This window comes from Phyllobates terribilis, unplaced genomic scaffold (assembly GCF_046119375.1).
Source record: "Phyllobates terribilis strain yellow unplaced genomic scaffold, ASM4611937v1 Scaffold_1__5_contigs__length_1240528914, whole genome shotgun sequence".
In the NCBI taxonomy this organism is placed as follows: domain Eukaryota; kingdom Metazoa; phylum Chordata; class Amphibia; order Anura; family Dendrobatidae; genus Phyllobates; species Phyllobates terribilis.
In genome coordinates, this window is record NW_027362761.1 from 796,519,775 (window position 1) to 796,547,354 (window position 27,580).

A 27,580-nucleotide genomic window follows, 5' to 3' on the forward strand; every position below is an offset into this window, starting at 1 on the left:
TGCGGGCTTGTTTTATGCGTGGTGATATGTTATTCATTTGGTACCATTTTGGGGTACATATGATGCTTTTATTGTTTTAGATTTCATTTTTTGGGGATGTTAGATGTTGGAAAAATGCCAATTCAGGCGTTTCGATTTTTTTTTTTTCTTGCAGCAATTATTGTACCGTTTCATTTTACATTTTCATCAATTGGACTTTTGCGGTGATACCAAATATTTTTTCAATTGCATTTAATTTTATTTGCTTTTTTTATGTTTTAATATGGTCTGTAGGAGCCAGAACTCATAATGGTTTGTAGGGGATCAAATACTTATTTCTCACTGCAAAATGCAAAAAAAATTATCTAATTTATACAATGTGATTTTCTTGATTTTTTTTGGATATTCTATCTCTCAATGTTAATTAACCTACCCTTAAAATTATACACTGTTCATGTCTTTGTCAGTGGGCAAACTTACAAAAACAGCAAGGGATCAAATAATTATTTCCCCCACTGTATATGTAGACAGCGCATACAAACATGTACAGAAAAAGAGCTTAAATCAATTCCTGATGCCTTGATGTCCAGAGAAAAATTGTAATTTTTGGAATTTAGGCAATGGCAAATATGTTTACACTGTATTGCATACACTGCCACTAAACTTAAGAGAACAAAGATTCCAATTAAAGGGGTTTTCCCACAAACAAAGTACGCTTTAATCAATAGATTTGGAATAATAATAATTTCCACAATTGGATGCTTTAATAAAATGTTCCTGTGCTGAGATAATCTTATAAATGTGCCCCTGCTGTGTACTGTGTAATGGCTGTGTCTGACCGTGCAGGGACATGGTCTGATCTCTCACACACTGACTAGTGGAGGGAGCCGGAAGCTCTGTCCTCCACCAATGTATTCACCGCTGTCTGCATTTGTTGATGGCGGAAGAGATCATGGTGCGGCCACGGTTTTCATCCCTTCGTGCCCGGCTCTGCTCTATGTTAAGAGATCTTACAAACGACCAGTAGCTTTTCTTTACCTCGGATATGAGCCATTGCTTTTGCTTCATCCCAATGTCAAGGTGCTGTGTTTCATCCAGGATTTCCTCCAAACTCAGTGGATGAGTGTCACCACGCTGATGTCTCGTCTGCACAGAGTAAATGGACATTCATACATAAAAGGAAGCAACCATCACATTTAGCAATATGCCGAAAATAGTGAGAAACAAAAATGGACACCAGCACACATTATCTTTATTTCACTATATTAAAAGTAACGCCATTGGTAGTCAGTTCCTACTCCTAATGTTCCTACATGCATGCGGGTGGCTTTTATGGTCAGGAAACCTACGGTCAGAAGAAGACAACATGACCGCAGCAGGAGACACCATGTTTTCTTACAAAGAGACCAATGAAGCTGAAGAGTAAAACATAGAAGGTGAGATGGGAAAAGGGCCATGTATGTAATTATCTAGCTTGTTAACTCTCTCATCTTTTCTAGAAGCACACGAGACATAATTCATACCAGAAATGGATACAAAACTAAAAAGACTAAAAGAGTGATAGAGGATGTGCCTAGCCATAGGCCTAGCCATGTCTGTGCAGAAGGCTGGCCACAGATTTACTGATGGTCCGGACAATCCAGTAATAAAGTGGATTGTTTCCAACTGGGGTAATTACTGATATTGGAGATTATTATATAATTGATGGATGCACTTTCAAATATTCAACCAAAGACTGAATGTTATAAGTTAGGAAAGCTCAAATAGGGTATTATCAGCACCGACCACTCCAGATCTCCATATTCCAGTGGAGACCAATGTAGTCACCCAGAATTAGAGAGAATAACTAACGGCACGTGTAAAGAATACATTGTGGGTAGACAATAGGTTTTCTAAATCGCTCAGAAATAAACTCTTAGAGATAGTATATATTAATATGCATAATATAAACTAGTAGAAGTACCTTCATATAGTTGACAATTTTGGCAAGAACGCCAAACTTGTAGTTAGAAGACCCGGAAAGGCTCTTAAGGTTAAAGGATCCATTACTTCCATCTGCCAAAAGAAGCCTTAAGATTAGTCACCTGAAATACAATCTTGAAGAAGCATCCTCCAGAAGATGAACTATAACCTGTAATTATTTGTACATCTGCAGCTTATAAGTGCTTCATTTTACAGAAATGTTCCTGCATCAAACCTTATGTTTTATTATTGAGGCATTCTCAGGAATAATACAAAGAGTTACAGTGTTATCTGGTCACGATAGTCGCGGTCCGTACTCAGACAGTTCAGGAGAATCGTGCTTAGTCCGTACATAAGGGCCCGTGAATATATGGAGGTTTGAAAACCAGCCTTACTCGGCGAAGAACCGAACAGACATTTAGCTCCACATAGGAGGTGTTATACAGGGCTTACAGCAAAATAACTATTTGAAGATGACCTTTCACTATGTTTTTTTGTTTTTTTTAATTTAACTCATTACCAACCAGGCGAATTTCCATTTAAATTTTGCTTCCTCTTAATCTTCCTAGAGCCATAGCTTTTTTTTATTACACTACTGACCTAGCCATACGAGGGCTTGTTGAGGATCACGTCCCATTGGCTAACAAGACTGGATTTATATACAGTTGTGCTCAAAAGTTTACATACCCCGGCAGAATTTTTCCCTTCTTGGCCTTGTTTCAGAGAATATGAATGATAACAAAATAACTTTTTCTCCACTCATGGGTATTGGTTGGGTGAAGCCATTTATTGTCGAACTACTGTTTTCTCTTTTTAAATCTTAATGACAACCAAAAACATCCAAATGATCCTGATCAAAAGTTCACATACCCTGGAGATTTTGGCTGATAACATGCACAGAATTTGACACAAATGGGTTTGAATGGCTACTAAAGGTAACATCCTCACCTGTGACCAGTTTGCTTGTAATCAGTGTGTGTGCATAAAAGCTGAGTGAGTTTCTGGGATCCAGACAGACTCTTGCATCTTTCATTCAGCCACTGATGTTTCTGGATTGTGAGTCATGGGGAAAGCAAAAGAATTGTCAACGGATCTACGGGAAAAGGTAGTTGAACTGTATAACACAGGAAAGGGATACAAAAAAATATCCAAGGAATTGATAATGCCAGTCAGCAGCGTTCAAACTGTAATTAACAAATGGAAAATCAGGGGCCCTGTAAAAACCAAACCACGGTCAGGTAGACCAACAAAAATTTTCAGCCACAACTACCAGGAAAATTATTCGGGATGCAAAAAAAAAAAACCACAAACAACATCAGCTGAAATTCAGGACTCTCTGAAAACTAGCGGTGTGGCTGTTTCAAGATGCACAATAAGGAAGCACTTGAAGAAAAATGGGCTGCAGGGTCAAGTCGCGAGAAGAAAGCCATTACTGCGCAAATGCCACAAAGTATCTCGCCTACAATATGCCAAACAGCACAGAGATAAGCCTCAAAACTTCTGGAACAAGGTAATTTGGAGTGATGAGACCAAAATTGAACTTTTTGGCCACAACCATAAACGTTACATTTGGAGAGAGGTCAACAAGGCCTATGATGAAAGGAACACCATTCTTACAGTAAAGCACGGAGGTGGATCGCTGATGTTTTGGGGATGTGTGAGCCACAAAGGACACAGGAAACTTGATAAAAGTTGAAGGAAAGATGAATGCAGCATATTATCAGCAAATACTGGAGGCAAATTTGCACTCATCAGCCCGGAAGCAGCGCATGGGACGTACTTGGACGTTACAACATGACAACAATCCAAAACACAAGGCCAAGTCGACCTGTCACTGGCTACAGCAGACCAAAGTGAAGGTTCTGGAGTGGCCATCTCAGTCTACTGACCTCAATATCATTGAGCCACTGTGGGGAGATCTCAAGTGCGCAGTTCATGCTAGACAGCCCAGGAATTTACAGGAACTGGAAGCTTTTTTCCAAGAAGAATGGGCAGCTTTACCATCTGAGAAAATAAAGAACCTCATCCACAACTACCACAAAAGACTTCAAGCTGTCATTGATGTTAGAGGGGGCAATACACGGTATTAAGAACTGGGGTATGTGAACTTTTGATCAGGGTCATTTGGATGTTTTTGGTTGTCATTAAGATTTAAAAAGAGAAAACACAGTACTCTGACAATAATTGGCTTCACCCAATCAATAACCATGAGTGGAGAAAAAGTTTTTTTTTGTTATTCATATTCTCTGAAACAAGGCCAAGAAAGGAAAAATTCTGCCGGGGTATGTAAACTTTTGAGCACAGCTGTACAGGAAAGAGGGGGCAAGAACTCAGAACAGAGAGACTTCTGAACAAAAGAAAAACAAAGCCAGATTCAGGAGAACCGCAGCAAATACACCAAGTGAAAAAGTTACTTGTCAAGTGACAGGTGCTCTGTGTGAACGAGGCCAAGCTACAATGGACAACACAGGTACGGTTTCTGGTGAATAAAAATGTAATACTGTAACTAGATGCCAGCAAGAGTTGATGCGACCTCCATAATTAACTATGTAAAAAAAAAAAGTTCATGTCTTGTGCATGATATAAGGAGAATACATAAGATCCCGAAAAGGAGTGTACAGATATCTAATGACAGCCATGATAACTTTCCGTTAACTCTTTAGAGATCCCATCTAACACACAAATCGCCCAGTTCACATGGAACAGGCATTAAAATGCTGCAGATGGGGTCTGGCTCCGAGCCAGTTAATAAGGTATTAGAGGGGTCTGCGTGGTAATAGGAAGATGAAACAACATCCAGAAAGGCAGGCAGCTTCCCCTGTGCTTTGGGTGGAGGGCTGGGATGCTAATGAAGCAGTGTACAGTCTGCTGCCTGCATTCTGCTCTGTCCAATGGCAGCCAAGCTCTGTGTCATCTCCACTGTGCTGAGCAATCTAGGCAGAGCAGCACAGCAGAGCCCGGCCGGCAGCCTCTCATACAGGAAGGTAGGTGCAGAGGAAGAAAACCATCTATAGCATGTATTGCAATACAACAGGATGGGGATGATGGGATCTGGCTGCAGAGTAGATGTGCTGTGCTCAGATGGGGACATGCAGGCGGATTATGGACCTGTTCTCCCTTAACAAGGCTCACAGCCTCCTCTGTCAGCCAGTCCCCATCCAGCCATATGCAGGCTCTGGGAGTGATCATACAACATGGATGGCTCAGCAGCACACACATCCTTTACTACCGCTTCTAATTCTATGCACTTCATTTGTGGCTTGAATTCAAGATGATTTCTTCCACAGTCCATCAGAGTCAGCACGCACATATGTAACCGGAGAAATATGCATTGTGGCCAGGCTCAAAGCAGGACATATGCTAGGCAAGCCGAGCAGTATATGCTTCCTATATGACTTCTGACCTTTTTTTGTACCATGGTAGGTGATTTTTCACTAGAACTGAATTACAGCGCCACTCCCTAATTGTCCACAATGGCAGTGGTGACAGCTTTCAAAACAGAAAGCACAGAGGACGATGAATTAGAATCATTCAATTGCATCACTTATCATTACATTAGGGCCTTAGAGAAGACCTGTCATCAGATCAAAAGTGGCCATTTCTTTTCTCTCATTTTATTCCCACTGCTCCCCTGATTAATCCAGTTTCTGTTTCTATTAAAACCTGAGATAAGTTTCCAGAAAGATATGGGACTTTTGCGGATATTTATGGTCTGTACAAAAGGGGCGGACTCACAGGCTAATTATGCAGAGCAACCTGTTCACACACCCACAGCGAATCCCAGGAGCCGCCAACGCCCCCAGCGAATCCCAGGAGCCGCCAACGCCCCCAGCGAATCCCAGGAGCCGCCAACGCCCCCAGAGAATCCCAGGAGCCGCCAACGCCCCCAGAGAATCCCAGGAGCAGCCAACGCCCCCAGAGAATCCCAGGAGCCGCCAACGCCCCCAGAGAATCCCAGGAGCCGCCAACGCCCCCAGAGAATCCCAGGAGCCGCCAACGCCCCCAGAGAATCCCAGGAGCCGCCAACGCCGCCAGAGAATCCCAGGAGCCGCCAACGCCCCCAGAGAATCCCAGGAGCCGCCAACGCCCCCAGCGAATCCCAGGAGCCGCCAACGCCCCCAGCGAACCCCAGGAGCCGCCAACGCCCCTAGAGAAACCCAGGAGCCTCCAACGCCCCCAGCGAATCCCAGGAGCCGCCAACGCCCCCAGAGAATCCCAGGAGCCGCCAACGCCCCCAGAGAATCCCAGGAGCCGCCAACGCCCCCAGAGAATCCCAGGAGCCACACCCCGTTGATAAAGATCATAAAATTAGCACTAAATAAAAAGGCTCACATCTCTGTAGCTATATGGTGGTTTTAAACAAGAAAAAAAATGGATTACTCAAGGGAAATTATAAGAGAAAAAAATTTGCCACATTTGCCCTGGTGACAAGTCCTCTTTAAATAATAGAAAAAAAGTATAGTAATAAGTAATATTACCAGCACTTTGTAAAGAACCACAGTATATTATCCAGTAGTTTCATGGATTAAAAGGCAATCCCAATCATTTCACAGATCCTGTAGAAAATATAAAATTGCCATGTAGATGTATTATACTTGGGGACGATTTATGTTACTATCGAACAAATCTTATCACTTTGTCCCTGCAACAAAATCAGAATGTCACCTTAGAGTCAAATAAGAAGGACCCCTGGATAATTTAAAGGGAATCTGTCACCAGGTTTTTGCGACCTAATCCAAAAGCAGCATAATGTAGGGGCAGGGACCCTGATTCCAGGGATGTGTCACTTACTGGGCTACTTGCAGCTGTTTTGACAAAATTACTGTTTTATCAGCAGGAGATTACCACAAGAGGACTTGCAAACCTGCTGTTAGCATACGGCAACCACACCCACACCAATTATTGGCAGCTTTCTGCTTATGCACAGTGTACAAAGAAAGCCGACAATCAGTAGTGTGGATGAGGTTATACAGAGCTCAGCATTGAGAGAACTGGTAGATCAGCAGCAGATAAAACAGTGATTTTATCTAAACTGCAGTAAGTGAAACATCGCTGGAATCAGGGTCTCTGCCCTTATATCATGTTGCTCTTCGATGGGGTAGCAAAAACCTGGCAATGAATTCCATTTAATAAGGGTGGTAAAAGATCACATTTCCTGAATGTAAAAAAGAGGGATTCTGAGCCTAAAGGTGGAGGAAAATTTGTTAATGGTCATTGCCGCATCGTGAAAACAGCGTCACTCAGTCGTCAAAAATGGCAAACTATTGGCTGATGGTGTCTCGAAAAAAGGATTGTAGTACGTAGCATGTTTTATTCATAAAAGCTTTCTATACTTCCTTCCTATATAGCTAGTGTTATGGCAGCTGGAATGAATGGAAGTCAATTTACAGAGAAGTCTCTCCAAGGAGCAGGGGGATGCATTTGTCTGATCTGTGTGTACAGGGTACAGGATGAGCCATTGTAAAGCCTCCCTCTAACAAGAGACTTCTGCCTGTCCTGTGCCCTTATATACAGGCTACCCTTCCACCTTACACATCTCCTGTACATACACTTTTGAGGTTTCGCCTTACTTTTCTTACCACAAGAAACCACTATTATGTGCAAACACTGGTGCTAAGAGGTCCAAGGTATGACGGGAAAACTTCCACTATCTAAGGCTTTTTCACGGATTTGTGGCATGTTTTTTTTTATTATTTATTTAGCTTACAATACAGTTGTGATTTTCAAGTTTTTTTAACATGTATTGTTTATGTTTACAAGTGATTTTTTTTTTGTCATCTGTTTTTACCGGTCTTATAAAAATTAGATAAAGGCATATGAAATAAAAATAGATGCATCCATTTTTTAGGGCTCTTCTTTGCCACAAATGCAGTGTTTAAAAAACAAAATGCTGTGTGTGAAGTGCCCCTTTATGTCTGAGGGGGTGGCGACAATAGTGGATTGCACAGAGTACTTGTTAAGCACAATGATGGAAAAATCCAACATAACAGCTTTATCCTCTGGAAGCACAATAGAAATAACGCTGTATTATAGCGGTCTGATGGCGTGACATGGGAACGTCTGAGGAAATGACAATACCACATAATCCGTGGCAGAGTACTCATCTAACTCATCGGTGAGATTTACATCTATACGGCATCAGATTCATCCTCTTTACCGTCATAAGATGATACCGATTGTTACACGGACATGCTAGTTTGTACTTTTACCCCCAAAGATTTCTGCCTGCAGACAATGACTGGAAGTAATGGTTATTCCAGGGGATGAAATCACATCTTTGTCACACAATTACAAAGGCTCGAAGCCCCTGAAAATGTTTAAGTCCCCCATATACATTAGATGGCTGAACGATGGTTTGGCTGGCTTCTATTTGCCGTAAAGCCTCCATATACAGGAGCAATCAGCACAGTACTCTCTATGAGAAAGCCGCTGTCAGAAATCTCTGGCGGCAGCTTATCTAGTGAAATTGGACATGCCTAATCATCTATTTGGGCCTCCCATACACAATAGACTGGTGGCCGAACCCGTCGTTATCAGCAGGATTGGCAAATATTAGTCGAATGTTTATGGGGGGCTTAACACACATATTTATAAAACTTATTGTCTTTTTAAACAAAAAAAAAAACAACACTAAAGTAAAATCAATCCCAATTCTTCCTTTAGGCTGTGTGCCCACGATGTGTTTTTTAAGCAATTCCACAGTGGCAATTCCGCCGCAGAAACGCTTAAAAAACACTTGGTAGTAGGCCTGCCATGTTCCCCAATGATAATCCGCATGTGCTGTGCACATGCTGCGGAAATTTCCGCTGCGGATTATCATTGCGGAAAAAAACGCAGCACTACCAATTATTTTGCGGAAGCGCTGCGTTTTCGCGGCCATTGACTTGCATTGGAACGCATGGATTATGCATCACTGGATCTGTACACGTGCATTCCATGCGTTTCAATGTGCGGATGGTACCCGGGTGTGGAGGACAGGAGACTCTCCTCTGGACCCGGGTACCATAGAAAACTGTAAAAAAAAGAATAAAATAAAAAATAAATATTATACTTACCTTCTGATGGCCCCCGGTCTCCTTGTCTTCACTTGCCGGCAGATCGCGATGGACTCAAGGACCTGCGCTGACGTCATTTAGTCATGTGAAGGGTCAAGCGACTGCTGACCTCGGCAGGTCCTTCAGTGTACCGCGAGCTGCCGGCAAGGCAGGACGCATCGAATAAAGACACCGGGGGCCATCAGAAGGTAAGTATAGATTTATTTTTTACCATTCTTTACGGTCACACTATATAAATCCATGCCATCAATATCAAATTACAGACAAAATGCTAAATCTAACTGCGACACAAGAGCAGACTATAGTTCAAAGCCCCAAGTAATATGCAATGGGGAGAATAAAAGAGTTGCTGCCTTAGGTATAGTGAAACACAATGCAACGTAAGCAGGCGGGCTTTACTAATGAATTATTAAAGTCTGGCGTGCATCTGAGCGGATAAGGTTACACTTTAACGCACTTTCTTTACTTGGCAGTTGCCGTTTAGAACAAAGGCTTTTATTAGCACAAATACATGACACGCTGCTGTACCAAAAATGACTTGCAAATCCACCGCATGCAGATTTGGCCACAATTAATGAGAGTGACTTCATTTATAAGAGCAAGCTTGAAAAGCACATTGTAAAACTTATCAAGGCATATAATTAAACACCGTACGGGCCAAAAATAGCCTCGTGTTTCCAACTGCGCATATTAATATTCTAATACAGTGCCTGGGACGAAGGTATCCTGCTCACAAATGTAGCCTAGTCCCATCCAAATGCAGAAATATTGGAGATTTCTAAATTAAGAAAATACATATGGTCCTGCCAAGCAATGAGCGGAAAAAACAAAAGGAAAATGACTAAACTCCAACTGAGCCGGCTTTTCTTTTTCAAAATTGTTAAAAGATAACAATATAGTGATTTATTATAATTTCCGAACATCTCCCACCAATCAATGAGAGTCTGGGTTCTGAGACCACTCACAAGAACTGGACTTCTACCAATCATCAGCACATGTTAAGAAGGGACAAGATGCTAAATAAACAAAATGATGATGGGTACATTTTAAAGAGGACCTTTCACCAAATTTTTCATGCTGAGCTGGACTCACGATGGTGGTTGCAGAATGGAATAAAATATTTAGTTTTTTTTTTTTAATTATTTTGGCTCACCTTAGCAGAGATATTGGCAATCAAATATTTGGCACCTAATGAGTTAACTTTAGTTAAGCCCAGGAGAGTGTTATTAGATTGATTTTCACTGTAGGGGGGCGTGTACTTCTGCCTCCTGTATGACGCTGACCAATCATAAGCAGACACCAACATAGAAGTGCAGAAGCACCTGTGATGTTGTCTGGAGTTAGTAGCTCCACACCTCTGTGCTGTTATATATTATCAGTGCTTATTTAGGCTGCGTACTCCTGCTGGTAGGACCTGTGGACTCAGGTCATGTGACCCCGATGACATCACAGATCCTTCTGCACTTTTATGTTACTGGAGGCAGAAGCATATGCCCCCAGTGATAACTATATTAATACCCACTTGGACTTAACTAAAGTTAATTCACTAGGTGCCAAATATTGGATTGATAATATTGCTGCAACGGAGAGGTCAAATTAAAAAAACAAAGCCTTTTTATTCTGGTCTGTTGCCACAATTACATGGTATGTCCAGTTCAACAGGAAAAATTCAGCTGGCTTTTCCCATCACTGTTAGAGGTGACTGACAGGTCTCTTGCTTTGTGAGAGACTTGTAATTTACAGAAGCTTGCAGGGGCGGCGGTGGACTTGTCTCATCTACAACTACGGTTCCCAACCGGATCTTCAAACTGTATTTTCTCTGAAACACCACAATATTTCAGAGAGAAACATGTATGGCTGTAATCATGCAACCAGGCTCTGATTCATTCTGTCCGCAATTTGGGCAGCATAACTCATGTGACCGGTTCCCTTTAATACATTCTTCTGGGAGGCTTATTAGGACTAATGAAGAGAAAAGTGCTGGATGTACCTTCCTTTTCTCTTCATTGTTCCTTGCTATACTCCAAGACGTCCATGCAGAGGAGATCCTCAGTCCATGGGTGAGCTGAATACCAGGTTACCGCAACGTTTCCTATGACTTTCAGCTTATTAGGACTATTACAATGCACGGGGTTAATTAAAGGAGTTGTCCACTACTTTTTAAAATGCCCCCAATGTATTCAACCTGTGGAGAGAAGTAGAGAAGTTTTTTTTGTAAATACCTTGGTTATACTTTATTGCCTGTTAACGGCACAATCGCTGACCGCTCAAAGGCATCACGTGACCCCCGGCTGCAGCCGGCTCTGGCATCCGCTGGTGTCACGTCAAGTCAGGCGTGACTCAGTGACAAGCTTCCCGTGGTGGATGCTGGGCTGTGGGCGGGGTTTCCCCACGCGTCACAGACCAGCATCCACCATGCGCTTTCCCAATGAACGCAGGAAAGAGCGCGTTGGATGCTGGTATGCGACGAGATGGCCACGTGATGGTCAGCGATAGCGCCGCTCACAGGCAATAAAGTACAACCAAGGTATTTACAAAAAATCTTCTTTCCACAGGTTGAATACATTGGGGGCATTTTAAAAAGTAGTGGACAACTCCTTTAATACAGCTCAAGGGCGCATTTTAGCATCAGTATAGCGGCCACAAGTTCTGGCCTGACGGTGGATTTTATGACCAGAACTAACAGTATCATAGGGATCTATAATATCATTCATTAGGGTCAGTAGACTTGCTATCATGCCTGCCCTTCTGGATGCCAAAATATTCCCTCATTACTGCCATCCGAATAAATTGGAATTAAAGGAGAGTTCACAAGTAGTGGAAATATCCACAGTGGAGCTCGCTATTCTTTTGTATAAACTTGTACCCAAGTATCAAAATGGGATTTTATCTGTTACAAAACACCATTGCTGTGCATTGTACCGTTGTTTTGTTGGCAGTCCCGCATTTAGCATTTCTGTGAGTAGTTAGGATTTGCCAGATAAGACCAGATCCTAACTAAGATTTAGAAAATGAAGTTGGCAGAAAGGCTTATTTTTGCACACATTAGTAAATTTTAGTTACTCGACATATGAGAAAAACTCTTCACACTTACATTGTTACAATATTCACTCCCTTGGCATTTTTCATATTTTGCATCAGTTCATGTAATGAACACGCCTACAACTGTGAACATTTAGTTTTCTTTTTATTGTGAAGCAAACATCACATAGGACAAAATAACTGAAAACTTCAGTGTGCATAATTATTCGCCCCCCCCCCCTAAAGTCAGTACTTTGTAGAGCTTCCATTTGCGGCAATTACAGATGCAAGTTGCTTTGGATAAGTCTCTGAGCTTTCCACATCTTGCCACTGGGATTTTTGCCCATTCCTCAAGGCAAAACTACTCCAGTTACTTCAAGTTAGATGGCTTCCTCTGGTGAACAGCAATCTTCAAGTCTGACAACAGATTCTCAATTTGATTTAGGTCTGGGCTTTGACATCCATCCCAGTCTCAAATCACTGACAAACAGGTTTTGTTCAAGAATATCCCTGTATTTCGTACCATTCATCTTCCCCTCGAGTTGGACCATTTTCCTCAGTTGCTGAAAAACATCCCCACAGTATGATGCTGCCACCACGTTTCACTGTGGTCATGGCATTCTTGGGGTGATTAGCTGTGTTGGTTTGGCGCCAGACATAGCTTTTACCTTGGTGGCCAAAAAGTTAAGTTTTGTCTCATCTGACCACAGCACCTTCCTTCATACATTTGGAGAGTCTCCCACATGTCTTTTGGCAAACTTAAAGCAAGCCTTACAATTTTGTTGTGCAAGTAAAGACTTTATTTATGTCCATTCTTCCATAAAGGCCACCTCTATGGAGTGTAAGGCTTATTGTGGTCGTAGAGTTTTGGTGGGCGGCCTTGTCTTGGTTTGTTGTGGTACCATGTTCTTTCCACTTGATGATAATGCTTCAGACTCTCACCTACTGTGGAAACCTTCAAAAGGAACCTGAAGACCCACGTCTTTCGACAAGCCTACAACCTGCAGCAACCCTTGCTCCACCACACCACTGCACGACCGGCTCTACCCTCACCAACTGTATCCTCACCCATCCCTTGCAGACTGAGCCCTCGCAGGCAGGGTCCTCTCTCCTCCTGTACTAGTTTAACGTTGCATTTTTGTTCAAGATTTTTGTAATTGTTTTAGCTATGTAAACCCCCTTTTTCACATGTAAAGTGCCATGGAATAAATGGCGCTATAATAATAATAAATAATAATAATAATGGATTTGGTGGTGCTCCGGGGGATAATCAGAGATTAGGATATATTTTTTTAATTTAGAACCCAACCCTGACTTACACTTCTCAACAAATTTGTCTCTGACTTGTTTGGAGATCTTCTTGGTCTTCATGATGTTGTTTGGTTAGTGGTTAGTGGTGTCTCTTGCTTTCTTAATGGTTTTGCAGCCTCTGTGGCCTTTCAGAAAAGGTGTGCATATACTGACAGACCATGTGACACTTAGATTGCAGACAGATAGACTTCCTTTCACCAAACATGTGACTTATGAAGGTAATTGCTTGCACCATAAATTTTTAGGGGCTTTATAGCAAAAGGGGTGAATACATATGCACATGCCAATTATTAGTTATTTGATCCCATACATTTAATTTATGCCTATATTTTTCTCATTTCACTTCACCAACTTAGGCTATTTAGTGCTGGTGCATCACACACAAATCGGATTACAAATATATTTAACCACAGGTTGTAATGTAACAAAATAAGTAAAAAGCCAAGGGGGGGGGGGGTTGTTTAAATACTTTCGCAGTCCACAGTATTTTCTTGTATAAACCACACTGCAGAGTCAAACCTGTCGCAAGACAGATACCACACACGCCTAGGACTACAATAACACACAATTGGGACATAGTCAAATCTGAATGACTGCAAAGAAATCACAGGATAGGTGCTAACTTGTGGTTCAAGAACACTGGGACCCCCATAGGTACCAAAGAGATGCAATCATGAGAACCCAAGAGGCATTTCAAATCCCTGTTATTGGCATCAGTGGGCGTTCCAGCATTCTAACCTTACCCAATCAGCAAAGTATCACCTTGCAATGTTGGGTATAACCTTTTAAAAGGCATGTGTCTGCAGGATCAACCCTTCGAATCAGGCACAGAGATTTATTTCAGCTCCTTTGCATATCAGAAAAACATGGATTTCTAGGAAACTATTCATTGGATTGCAGATATCAATGTGTCCTCTGATTCACCTTTCTATGACCTGCATGTCCATATACACAGCTTAGGAGGGTTGATCTTATTGACAGATGCCCTTTAAAAAGTTTTAGGGCATGACAGCGGATGATGAAAATGTTGAGTGTACTGAGCTCAATATATGCGTCTGTTCCATATGCAACGTTATAACTAAGTGTAAGGAAATACTACAATCTATTACGGAGCCAAGTCACACATCATTAAATTCTTGGAATACATTTCAAGATAGCCTGAATTATGAGCCAAGATATTAAATTTTGAGCTAGTTCTGTTTTATTCAGAAGAAACCCCGAATAATTTATTTTTCAATGATAAAGGTTTTCATTGGGTTAAGGATGTGGAAAAAAAAACATGCAAAGAAAAAAAGAAACAAAAAAAAAGGATCGAGAGTCCGAAATCAGACATTCAGGATAATTCTGTCCCTCAAAATCATCCATCAGGAGAGTCAAGGGCTTCCATACTCAATAGACTGTTGGCCAATTCTAACAATATATATGTGGGTTCAGCTGACATTAGTCTAATGTGTATGGTGGACATTAGTATTACAAAATAAAAGTAAAGACCATTATAGTAAACCACCCAAACCGCAGTGAAAATTGGTCCAAAAATTCGTACCCAAGAAGGCAAAGATAGGTAGTTTGGCACAACTTCAAAATTGGGTTAAACATAAAAATCTTTATGCCACACCTTAAAGGGGTTTTCCAATTAACAAAAGTTAATTTTAATCAATAGCTCTTGGAATAATAATAACTTCCACAATTGGATGTGTTTAAATAAAATGTTCCTGTGCTGAGATAATCTTATAAATGTGCCCCTGTTGTGTACTGTGTAATGGCTGTGTCTGACCATACAGGGACATGGTCTGATCATACCACAGCTCCTGGGCAGGGGAGGAAGCATAAGAGTATACAGACATTACAGCAGAAGATCACAGCTGATTCTTTCTTTGAAGTAAAACATTGTTTAAAAACAGGCAGGGAAAGGTTTTACCTCACAGAAAGAATCAGCTGCGATTCCCTGCTGTAATGTCTGTATACTCTATTGCTTCCTCCCCTGCCCAGGAGATGTGGTATGATCAGACCATGTTCCTGCACGGTCAGACACAGCCATTACACAGTACACAGCAGGGGCACATTTATAAGATTATCTCAGCACAGGAACATTTTATTTAATTACATCTAATTGTGGAACTTATTATTATTCCAAGATCTGTTGATTAAAATCAACTTTTGATAGTGGGGGGAAACCCCTTTAAGAACTGTTCAGACATACTGGTTTAAACACATAGGCTTTGCCTTTTCTGCAGGCAAAACCTTCTCTCTTGACATTAAAAAAACCCTCAAAAAAGCAGTTTTTGATGCGTTTTTGCTGCATTTTTGTCAGGGTACATTTGTCTCTTGTTCATGATGATGAAAGTTTAGTGCAGAAAAAAACCAACCTGATTCAACTTCCTCAGGTTTTAGCACCAAAAACGCAGCAAAACCCGACACCTGCGATTTTAGCTGCGTTTTTGCACTAGCTAGTGCTTTCAATGGGTGAAAAATGCTGCAAAAACACTGAAAGAAGTGACAGTCAGGAAAAAAAAAACAAGGTGTGTCTTGTCTACATTAAGGTGTTCTGAAAAACTGTCAATGTGCTTGTTCGATAGTAATGACTGGCATTACCATTTTTTTGCAGATACTCTCTGAAGAGTGCCTAACAAGATGTCATCTCTTGGCTCCTGGAAAAATGAGACAAGCCTGACCCAGCAGCAAGTTGGGTTCCAGGTTCAGAAGATCTACCCATTCCACGATGGCTGGAACACAGCGTGTTTTGTAATCCTGGTGCTGTTCATCCTGACTGTACTCTCCCTTGTCCTGCTGGCATTCCTTTATGAAATGCTGGACTGCTGCTGTTGTGCCAAACACAAGACCGTCAAAGATCTGGAGAATGAACCAAACCCAGTAAGAGCCCTCATGAGCAGCATGAAGAAGCGAAAAACCGAAGTTGTGTAGCACTGGCCCCTGCCAGAGGGTGGCGGGCTATTTGGTTCAGAGGACAATCCGTGAGCAGATGACAATCTTTTCATCTGCTTATGACAGCACACAATTGGGCCACCCACAATCATTGCCTCTTTCATGTGAATTGTTTAGGTACCCTTACTAAATGTCTTACCATAGACATCCTAGTTATGTTGCAGGTTGCACAGTCTTAGTGGAACATGATGCATCCTTTCTAATACGAAACATTGTAGCTCATTTTTTGAGACTGGTTCCGAAAATGTACGGACATGAAAACTGCATAACGTTTACATGATTTGTCACAGTAGTAATCCAAAAACCATAATAAAGACAATACAGCTGCACTATAATGTCCTATAAGACTAATTGTCCTACCTGGAGCATTACTTACAGGATATGGGAACAGATGTAATGCAATATTAAGAAATATGGCTTTATGGTTGAATGGTAACTGATAAAAATATTATTCATATATTACTTTAAGTTTATCATTGTAGTACTGCTGTAGTCATTTTACGTTGTCAAACATTTATGGAATCAATTAAAGGAAATCTGTCACCAGGCTTCTGCTATGTAATCTGAGAGCATGTAGAGACATAGACCCTGATTCCAGCTGTGTGTCACTTACTAGGCTTTGTGTTGTTTCAAGAAAATCAGTGTTTTATCAGCAGGAGATCATCACTAGAGGACTAGGTGTCTTGTAGTCAACTGCTGTGTGTAATTTGCCCCACCACTGATTGGCAGCTTTCTCTGTACATTAACAGGGAGCTGCTAATCAGTGGTGTGGGCGGGCTTATACATGGCTCAGCATTCAGCGCACTGCAAGATCTACAGCAGAGAAAAAAGTGATTGTATCACAACTGCTGTACCCAATACATCGCTGAAATCACAGTCTCAGCCCCTACTTCATGCTGCTGTCAGTTTACATAGCAAAAACCTGCTGAATGATTCCCTTTAAACCACATATCAACCAAGGAGTATCACAGAGCAAAGACAAACAGCAAAATGACAATTTTTACAAGCACAGCAGTTTTAAAAACCTTTATGCGTCCAGTTAGAGCTGAGCGATTAATAGAATTAATTTGATGTTTCTCTATTGCACGATTCTGATAATGGTCAGAATGATGAAGTCTATATTAGCCATGCCCATGTAGGTGGGGCTCATATTGGCGCCGAGTGGAAGCCGCGGCATTGTATGGAAGAGACCAGGGACTAGGACACAGCACTGGGAGGTAGATGTCTATAGAGACATGAGGTAACTCACATCTAGGTCAATCCTGTGAACGATTCTGTATTTTAGCATCCGCGGTGGCTCAGCTGAGGCTCCATAAGACTTCTAACTGTCACACAGATCAGATCACACATTAATGTGAGATCGTCTCCAGGGTCATCTGATTTGTCAGGAAGGTCCAAGCTGCAGCTATGACCCACAAGGAGCCTCAGCAGAGCAACCACAGGCACTACAAGACAAAACTGTACACAGGGCTGATCAGTGCACCACCTATACTATACATGATAATAGCATATGTACCAGTCATATTATCCCGGAACATCTGATATCTTGTATATGGTATACAGGATGGTGTGAGAACGATATATATTAGATGTTCTGCAGTTGTAGTATAATTGATATCAGTGAAATTACACTGTTGTATAAAATCTCATGTCCTGTATACCGTACGCAATGCACACAGACATCAGATGATATATACAGCATAATATGTGACTGGTAGTCATAATATATCCCATCACTCACTCTCCTGGATCTTAAGTCTGTAGTGAGGTTAAATCATATTCCAGTCCTCTATTATACTGTATGTGGTATAGTGTGTGCACAGGATACTAGGAGATCAGTACATGATATACTGTGACCTGCTCTCTCTTCCGAATAGCCAGGGCTGTGGAGTCGGAGCCCATTTTGGTGTGGTCGGAATCGGAGTCGGTATAAAACGGACCAACTCCGACTCCTAAAATATATAATAAATTGGGTACAGTAGTTCAATGTAGTATGTGCTGAATATTTTCATAAGAATTTGGGAAAGTTATGAAATGTCCTATAAATGTCTGTGCTATTCCTGATCTAAGGGTCTAGACTTTTAGCTGAGATGAATCTGTGCTACAGTAAATTTATCACTTAAACATGAGCCATGTATGAGGGAGTCGGTGTCATGGAAATTGAGGAGTCGGAGGTTTGGCTTACCGACTCCACAGCCCTGCGAATAGCCACACTGGGCAGATTCTAGCCCACCTGACGGGTACAAATAAAGGCGAGGCTAGTATGTGCGATTTCACTGCACTTGTGTCAATTGCTTCTATGCCAGCCTTGTGATGACGTATCCACACCACAGAATCCAATTCTGGTGATCACTAAGTATTAGGAGTTTTGGTGCAAGTAATTTCTTTTTGTCAGAATGTGTATATTTTTTTTTGTAACTCAGCCCTACGTCCAATGGAAGAAAAAAAAAATTTGTCCAAATTTTCGGGGCACTAAAATTGATTTGGGAATTACCGGTAATTGATAGCACAGGAAAAAAAAATAGGGAGCCAGTCAAGCAGTGAAGTCTGAAGAATAACAGCAGAAATGTGTCAGGCAGGCTAGAGTAAATGTTTCACAATTCTCTTCATTACCTTCGTTTTAGAAATATTTCTTCTGAAGTCTCGGCCTCCAGGACACCATAAATGCCTCTACTGAATAATGCTGTCATTTCTGCACTAAGGACTGACTGACAACTTTTCTTGCAAAATGAAGGGGGTGGATAAGCTGGTGAAGTAGAGGAGGACCAGCCTGTCCACTCACATAGAAGGTTCCTCAGGCAACCTCAACTACTCAATGGTGAATACAACATTATGTGGTCCATTCACCAAGACTGGCATTTCCTATCTAGTAAGATGCCCTTGCCCATTAATAAATTTGGGCGTCTTCTGAGGCTGCCACTATCTGGCAAAAAATATAGTCTCTTCCTGCTAAGCCCCAGCTACTTTTTTCCAAATATTGTAGAACTGGTGTGAAAACACAAAAGAAGCAACATTTTTGTGTAACGAATATATGCCAAATTATTTGTTAAATTGGTTAACTAGCTGTATATGACAGTTTATTGGGGTAAAATCTTTGTTGAATTATCCCTATTGTTTATGAAGCCCCTTATTGTAAAAAGTAAATCAGATGCTTTGTAATCTGTCACCTTAAAATGGAATCTGTCAGTGGGATCCACCCTCCTAAGCCGTCTATATGGGCATGTAGATCATAGGAGGCTGAATAAAATGATACCTTGATATCTAAAAAAAATATATACCTTTGTACTGTGTTAGCCACTAGATAGAAAAATATTAAGATTTGAGAGTCCTCGGTGGTTGATACTTTTTAATGGCTAACTGAAAAGATGGTTAGCCATTAAAAAGTATCAACCACTGAGGACGCTGAAATCTAAATACCTGGATATCTGTGATCCAATGTCTTATTCCAGAGAAATCCATGTTTTTCTTATATAGATATGAGCTGTTAAGATCTATGGACCAAACTGAGATCTGCATAAGAATCCGCCTCCAGAGCTTATTTTAAATGAAAGGGGGCTTTACCAATATGAGACCTGTAACTAACATAGAACAGTAGTACTGAACTTTGTCTCATAAACATATTAGCAGCTGCAGCTCTCACAGCTCTGCTGGTTTGCAGCCCTGTCTGCCTGTGAGATGTGTCAGATATAATCACACACAGCTCTGCAGTGAGATCAGGAGAGCAGAGAGCGGCTGTTACACATCACACTGGTATTGACCCCATCTATATGTAATAATCTCTGGAAGCAGATTCTCATGCAGATCAGTGTCCGGCACATAGATAATAACAGCTCATTTATATATAACAAAAATGTAGATTACTCAGAAATAAGGCACCAAATCGCAGATATCACGGTATCACTTTATTCAGCTTCCTATGACCTGCATGCCCATATAGACCGCTTAGGAGGGTTGATCTCATCAGAAAATGACCTATTGTTTAAATCAAATTTTTATTCTGCATATGTATTTTATTTACATACATACAATTTTTTTTCATATCAATCTTTATTGACCCTTTAAGGATCAGGGAATTTTGTTTTTTCGCACTTTTGTATTTTCCTCGACTTCTGTCAGTAGACATACAAAGGCTTGTTTTTACGGGATGAGTTGTAGTTTTGAATGACACCATTCATTTTATCATTCAGAGTACCGAAACATGGCAAAAAAATTTTTTTTTTAAGTGAAATGGTAAATGTTTTCTGAATTTTGTTTTTTAGGGGGTTCTTAGCACGGTAGAAATGTCCTGGAAACACAATTGGCATCCTGGGTCAGTCAGATTATGGTGATTTTTATTTGCTTTATGTCGCCATTTTTGGAGACCAGTAACATTTATACGTTTCTCTTGATGCGGCTGAGTAAGGGCGTATTTTTTTTGCGCAGTGAGATGATGTTTCTATTGATACCAATTGTGTGTACATACGATGCTTTGGTTGCTTTTTATTACACTTTTATTTTAGGAAGGTTAGGTAACAAAAAAAAAAACACAATTCTGACATTCTGATTTTTAGTTCTCTTTACAGCGTTTACCAATCGGGTTAATTAACCCCATATTTTAATAGAACAGACTTTTACTAACGTGGTGACACCAAACATCTTTATTTTTTTTCCTTTATTTTTATCTAGGAAATTTGAACTTTCTTAGACTCTGGTGTTCCTTAGTAGCAGAAACACAAGTACAATACCAAATAATATCCACATCCACAGCTAATATCCACCAGTCACAACAGGGAATGTCACAGTACATGTGTGGTTTCATCAGTGGCCATTGTGAAATTGGCAAGATTTCTATTATTAATACATATTGTAATACGGGGGAAAAAAACTTTGCCAAAAAAATACATTTAGCATAAAAACCAAATTTAAACAATAGGTAGGTCATTTTCTGATGATAGCATACTTGCGGTCACAGGCCCACGACTACCAGCACCAGAGAATCCTCACAGCATGCAGGGCACACAGAGGACTCAAAAGTCTGCCATCATATGGCTGTAAGCCAGAATCATCAGCATTAACAGAAATAAACACTTGAAATAGATCACTCTGTGTGTAATGACTCTATATAATATATGAGTTTCACTTTTTGTATTGAAGAACTGAAATAAATTAACTTTTTGGTGATATTCTAATTTTATGAGATGCCCTACGGCCGGACACAGTTCCTACAGACTTGTCCCCCACGGCCGGACACAGTTCCTACAGACTTGTCCCCCACGGCCGGACACAGTTCCTACAGACTTGTCCCCCACGGCCGGACACCGTTCCTACAGACTTGTCCCCCACGGCCGGACACAGTTCCTACAGACTTGCCCCCCACGGCCGGACACAGTTCCTACAGACTTGTCCCCCACGGCCGGACACAGTTCCTACAGACTTGCCCCCCACGGCCGGACACAGTTCCTACAGACTTGTCCCCCACGGCCGGACACAGTTCCTACAGACTTGTCCCCCACGGCCGGACACAGTTCCTACAGACTTGTCCCCCACGGCCGGACACAGTTCCTACAGACTTGTCCCCCACGGCCGGACACAGTTCCTACAGACTTGTCCCCCACGGCAGGACACAGTTCCTACAGACTTGTCCCCCACGGCCGGACAATCCCTTCTCTGAGACCGATATAAAATGTCGTCCCTGATGAAGTTCAAACCCATCCTAGTCACGTGTCAGGACTGGCTGCAGACTGAAGATTTACAGGTCCTGTGTGTCACCTCACAAGAGCTGTATCACAAATAGAGCGATCAGCTGCCGGCTCTGATATTTCTTCACACATGTTATCCGTGTTGTGCTTGATGAAGACATCTCCAGCTTCATCCTCCTCCTCCTTAGCCAGTCTGACAGCTTCATAGCAGTGCACAGAGACTGACTGCACCTAACTAGAAAAGAAATAAACATTAAGGAAAATGACTCTGGAGATAACCCTGCTGTGCTAAGTGAGGAAGAGACATTTCTTCACATATGACAGCCTGACTGAGGTATATGTGAAACAGCTCCTATCAGTTGGTCTTTCGAGCTATATATCTTCAGTCTGAGCCCATCCTGACAGTGACTAGGACTGGCTGCAGTGTGAATTATATCAGGGATGCCAATTTCTCTCATTCTCGGAGAACCTCTTTAAAGGTTAATATGATTGTCCTATCTAGCATCGTGTTATCAGCAGTATACCCTATTTACACAGTCCAATGTATTACGGATAATGAGGATTTTGTGCCAGCGTCAGGCTGTGTGCCCACTATGCGTTTTTTTAAGTATTTCCGCAGCGGCAATTCTGCTGCAGAAACGCTCAAAAAACGCATGGTAGAAGGTCTGTTATGTTCCCCAATGATAATCCGCATGTGCTGTGCACATGCTGCGGAAATTTCCGCTGTGGATTATCATTGTGGGAAAATCTGCAGCACTACCAATTATTTTGTGGAATCGCTGAGTTTTCGCCGCCATTGACTTGCATTGGAACGCATGACATCCAAATCACTGCATCAGCACATGCGGAATACATGCGATTCAATGTGCGGATGGTACTCGGGTTTGGAGAAGAGGAGACTCTCCTCTGGACCCGGGTACCATAGTACCTGTAAAAAAAAAGAATAAAATAAAAAATATACATTATACTTACCTTCTGATGGCCCCCGGTGTCCTTAGCGATGCGTCTCGGCTTGCCGGCAGCTCGCGATGGTCTGAAAAGGACCTGCCATGACGTCATTTAGTCATGTGACAGCTCACGAGACCGCTGACGTCGGCAGGTCCTTTAGTGTACCGCGAGCTGCCGGCAAGCCAGGACGCATCGAATAAAGACTCCGGGAGCCATCAGAAGGTAAGTATAGATTTATTTTTTACCATTCTTTTGGTCACACTATATGAATCCATGCCGGTTGCATGGATTTATATAGTGTGACCAAGTTGACAAGCACTTTCCAAGTGATGCTAAAATCGCTTGGAAAGCGCTTGATAACCCGCATGTGGAAATGCATGCAAAAACGCTTGACAAACGCTGCTACCTGGCGGGAAAACGCATGTACAATCCGCATGTACAATCCGCATGCATTTTTTTCTGCCAGGGAGATGCAGAAACGCTCAGGAAAAAATCTGGAGCATTTCTGCATCGTGGGCACATAGTCTTAAGAACCCAATGAAAGTGTCTTGCTCGCTCGTCAGGTGACATGTTAACACAGGCCGGTAATCCTGAACGAGCGTTATAACAAACATTCATTCACCACCCATCTAAATACACCATAAGCGATCAGATGTCTGAGCTTCATCAGTGTTTTGCAACCGAGTGTTTTGAGTCAAGTTTTACCATCATCAGTTTCATCAGTAATTTTTATGTGTGGAAAAAGGAAATAAATGGCAAAGTTTTCCCTGTCCATTCCAATTTTAAAGGGGTTGTCCAGTCTGAAATAACAAGTCTGCAGTTACTCTCCGTGACTGCAGACTTGTGAGTCCTCATAGTGCATGCACTGCACGCTGTGAGGATTCTCCGGTGTCAGCGCCGGGAGCGATAAGCATACTCCCGGTCACATGCCTTGCACAATATACTTGCATTGAGCAAGTCAGAAATGGTCTAGTCAGATTCAGGTCTGGAATACACATATCGCAAACACGCAGTCACATGCTGTTCCTGGTACTGACACTGGAGAATCCTCCCAGCATGCAGTGTGTGCACTGTCAGGATTCACATGTCTGCAGTCACACAAAGTGACCATAGGCTTGTCGTTTTAGACTGGACAACCTCTTTAATCACGTCCAATGAGCTCTAGGAATGTCAGCCTGTGTGTCAGCCTGTTCTATGCTTTATATATTTTGCCTATATAGTGACACCATACTCCGCAGCGCTTTACAGACATTATCATCACTGACCCCATTAGGGATCACAATGTAAATGCTCTATCAGTATTTCTTTGTGGCCTGTTCAAGGGTTGTGTGTGCTCCAATATCATGATAAGAGCTGTACTGCAACACCACACACAAGCTGAGATCAGCGTTTCTGGATGACAGCAGACATGTTGTAATTTCTTGCAGCTTGTAGTGTTTGTCCCACTACAGAGCAGAGGGAACAAGGCTCCTTGCTCTGGCCTTTTGATTTAGAGGAGTTTCCAGGACATTTATATATTGTCAAGATCTCTAACATGCTGAATCTTAATAGATGTGTTATGTACACACTGTTAGGATGCTGCACTTTCTACACCGTCAAGTAACAGCTCCATATGCGATCTGCATACTTGTGATCACGTGCCGACCGCTTACTCTTCTGTTTCTCTCAATTGAGAACATCATGATTGCAAGCATGTAAATTGCACTCTGAGCAGTCACATGAAGAACGTCAGCAGTGTAAAAACGCAGAATCCTAACAGTGAGTAGGATTCAGCATGCTAAGAGTCTTTGGCAAATTATATAATTGACCAGAATAAAAACTACATAATAGAATAAAGTCTTCCGTAGCCAACGACCAAAAATCCAATATGCATGGGGTCCCCCAAAAGATGAGGTCAGGGGGCATGCTGAATTTAAACGCTTGATTTTTTTTTATTGTCTGGGGACAAAAGTAAACGCTACAGCTGTGTGGCACTCCTCTCCCCATGCCAAATGTGCGTACACGGGTGAACTGAGCATGCATGTGTACTGGGGGTTTGGGTGAGACATCTACCTTATGTGAGGTGGCCCACATGAAGAGCAGCAAAACAAGCCAACTAGACAAATACCCGATAACAACAAAACCCGAGACGATGAACCAAAGCAAAAAGGATTACGTAACCTTGCAGGGGAAATTAATAAGAAGACACAGATGTTAGTTTAACCCCTTAGTGACCAGGCCAATTTTTTCTTTAAATCTGACCTACAGTGGGTACAGAAAGTATTCAGACCCCTTTAAATTTTTCACTCTTTGTTTCATTGCAGCCATTTGGTAAATTCTAAAAAGTTCATTTTTTTTTCTCATTAACCCCTTAAGCCCCGCGGGTGGTTTGCACGTTAATGACCTGGCCAATTTTTACAATTCTGACCACTGTCACTTTATGAGGTAATTACTCTGGAACGCTTCAACGGATCCCCCTGATTCTGAGATTGTTTTTCGTGACATATTGTACTTCATGATTGTGGTAAAATTTCTTCGATATCACTTGCGTTTATTTGTGAAAAAAATGGAAATTTGGCGAAAATTTTGAAAATTTTGCAATTTTCAAAATTTGAATTTTTATGCCCTTAAATCAGAGAGATATGTCACACAAAAGAGTTAATAAATAACATTTCCCACATGTCTACTTCACATCAGCACAATTTTGGAACCAAAATTTTTTTTTGTTAGGGAGCTATAAGGGTTAAAAGTTGACCAGCGATTTCTCATTTTTCCAACAAAATTAACAAAACCATTTTTTTAGGGACCTCATCATATTTGAAGTCACTTTGAGGGGTCTTTATGACAGAAAATACCCAAAAGTGACACCATTCTAAAAACTGCACCCCTCAAGGTGCTCAAAACCACATTCAAGAACTTTATTAACCCTTCAGGTGCTTCACAGGAATTTTTGGAATGTGGAAGAAAAAAATGAACATTTAACTTTTTTCACAAAAATGTTACTTTAGACCCAATTTTTTTTATTTTCACAGGGGTAACAAGAAAAAATGGACACCACAAAATTTGTTGTGCAATTTCCCCTGGGCACGCAGATACCCAATATGTGGGGAAAAAACACTGTTTGGGCGCACGGCAGGGCTCGGAAGGGAAGGAGCGCCATTTGACTTTTTGATTGTAAAATTTGCTTGAATAATTAGCGGACGCCATGTTGTGTTTGGAGAGCCCCTGTGTGCCCAAACATTGGAGCTCCCCCACAAGTGACCCCATTTTGGAAACTAGACCCCCCAAGGCACCTATCTAGATGCATAGTGAGCACTTGGAACCCCCAGGTGCTTCACAAATTGATTCGTAAAAATGAAAAAAAAAAAACCACTTTTTCATTTTTACGAATCAATTTGTGAAGCACCTAGGGGGTTCCAAGTGCTCACTATGCATCTAGATAGGTGCCTTGGGGGGTCTAGTTTCCAAAATGGGGTCACTTGTGGGGGAGCTCCAATGTTTGGGCACACAGGGACTCTCCAAATGCAACATGGTATCCGCTAACAAATTGTCGGCTCAAATTGTTAGGGGACACCATGTTGCGTTTACAGCGCTACCATGTACGTTTACAGCGGTACCACATTTATATCGCTTTTCTATGTTTTTCACTTTTACATAATAAAAGCAATTTTATAGAAAAAATTATTTTTTAGCATAGCTTTATTCTGAGAGCTATAACTTTTTTATTTTTTGGCTGATGGAGCTTGTTTTTTGCGGGACGAGATGACGTTTTCAGCGGTACCATTTTTATTTATATTTGTCTTTTTGATCGCGTGTTATTCCATTTTTTGTTTGGCGGTACGGTGACAAAGCATTGTTTTTTGCTTCTTTTTTTTTTTTGTTTGTTTTTTTACCATGTTCACTGAAGGGGTTAACTAGTGGGACAGTTTTATAGGTCAGGTTGTTCCAGACGCGGCGATACCAAATATGTTTACTTTTATTGTTGTTTTTTTTTTTTTTATAATAATATTTATTGATGGGTACATTATATTTTTATTTTTGGTGGATTATTATTTTAATATTTTTGCACATTTTTTTTTTTTCACTTTCTGAAAGTTTATATACTTTATTACTTTGTCCCACTCTGGGACTTTCACTTTTTTTTCTCTGATCGCCTGCATGGCACAGGAATGCAGCACCATCCCTGTGTTATGCAGGCTGTCAGCGCTGGACAGGGAGAAGATTGTTTGGAGATGCACTGCGCATGTCCAAACAATCTTCCTGCTGTCTGGTGACCCGGATGTTGTCATGACGACATCGGGTCGCCATGGCAACACCCGGGAAGCCTTTGCAGACAGCGCTGGAAGAGGAGGTGAGTATCTGCGATGCCCCCGCAATGCTGCGATCGACTTCGATCGCAGCATCGCGGGGGTTAATGTGCTGGGAGCGGTGCAGGAAGCTCCCTGCACATAGTACCGGGTGTCAGCTGTGACAATCAGCTGACACCCGGCGGCGATCGCGCCCGCACAGCCTGTGTGCGCGCGCGATCGCCATGACGTACTAATACGGGTCTGGCTCTTAAGTCCCAGGGCACAGACGCGTATTAGTACGTCAAATGTTGTTAAGGGGTTAAAGTAGACTCTGCACCCCATCTTGACTGAAAAAACAGAAATGTAGAAATTTTTGCAAATTTATTAAAAAAGAAAAACTGAAATATCACATGGT

General features: G+C 41.6%; 2 protein-coding genes across 3 annotated transcripts in view; one reads left to right on the top strand and one right to left on the bottom strand.

Moving 5' to 3' along the window:
• GTF2E2 (general transcription factor IIE subunit 2) overlaps positions 1-27,580 on the bottom strand; it is a 62,854-nt gene that overhangs the window by 13,889 nt on the left and 21,385 nt on the right. For both annotated transcript variants that reach the window (XM_073655202.1, XM_073655203.1), the window contains exons 3-4: positions 1,943-2,034; positions 1,018-1,125 (exon numbers count right to left, since the gene is read on the bottom strand). In XM_073655202.1, coding sequence (XP_073511303.1) covers positions 1,018-1,125; positions 1,943-2,034 — 200 coding nt within the window. The remainder of the gene's footprint in view (positions 1-1,017; positions 1,126-1,942; positions 2,035-27,580) is intronic.
• Positions 4,748-21,423, top strand: SMIM18 (small integral membrane protein 18). The gene is made up of 2 exons (XM_073637059.1): positions 4,748-4,925; positions 15,934-21,423. Exon 2 carries the CDS (start codon positions 15,960-15,962, stop codon positions 16,248-16,250), a length of 291 nt encoding a protein of 96 aa, XP_073493160.1. The 5' UTR covers positions 4,748-4,925; positions 15,934-15,959; the 3' UTR covers positions 16,251-21,423.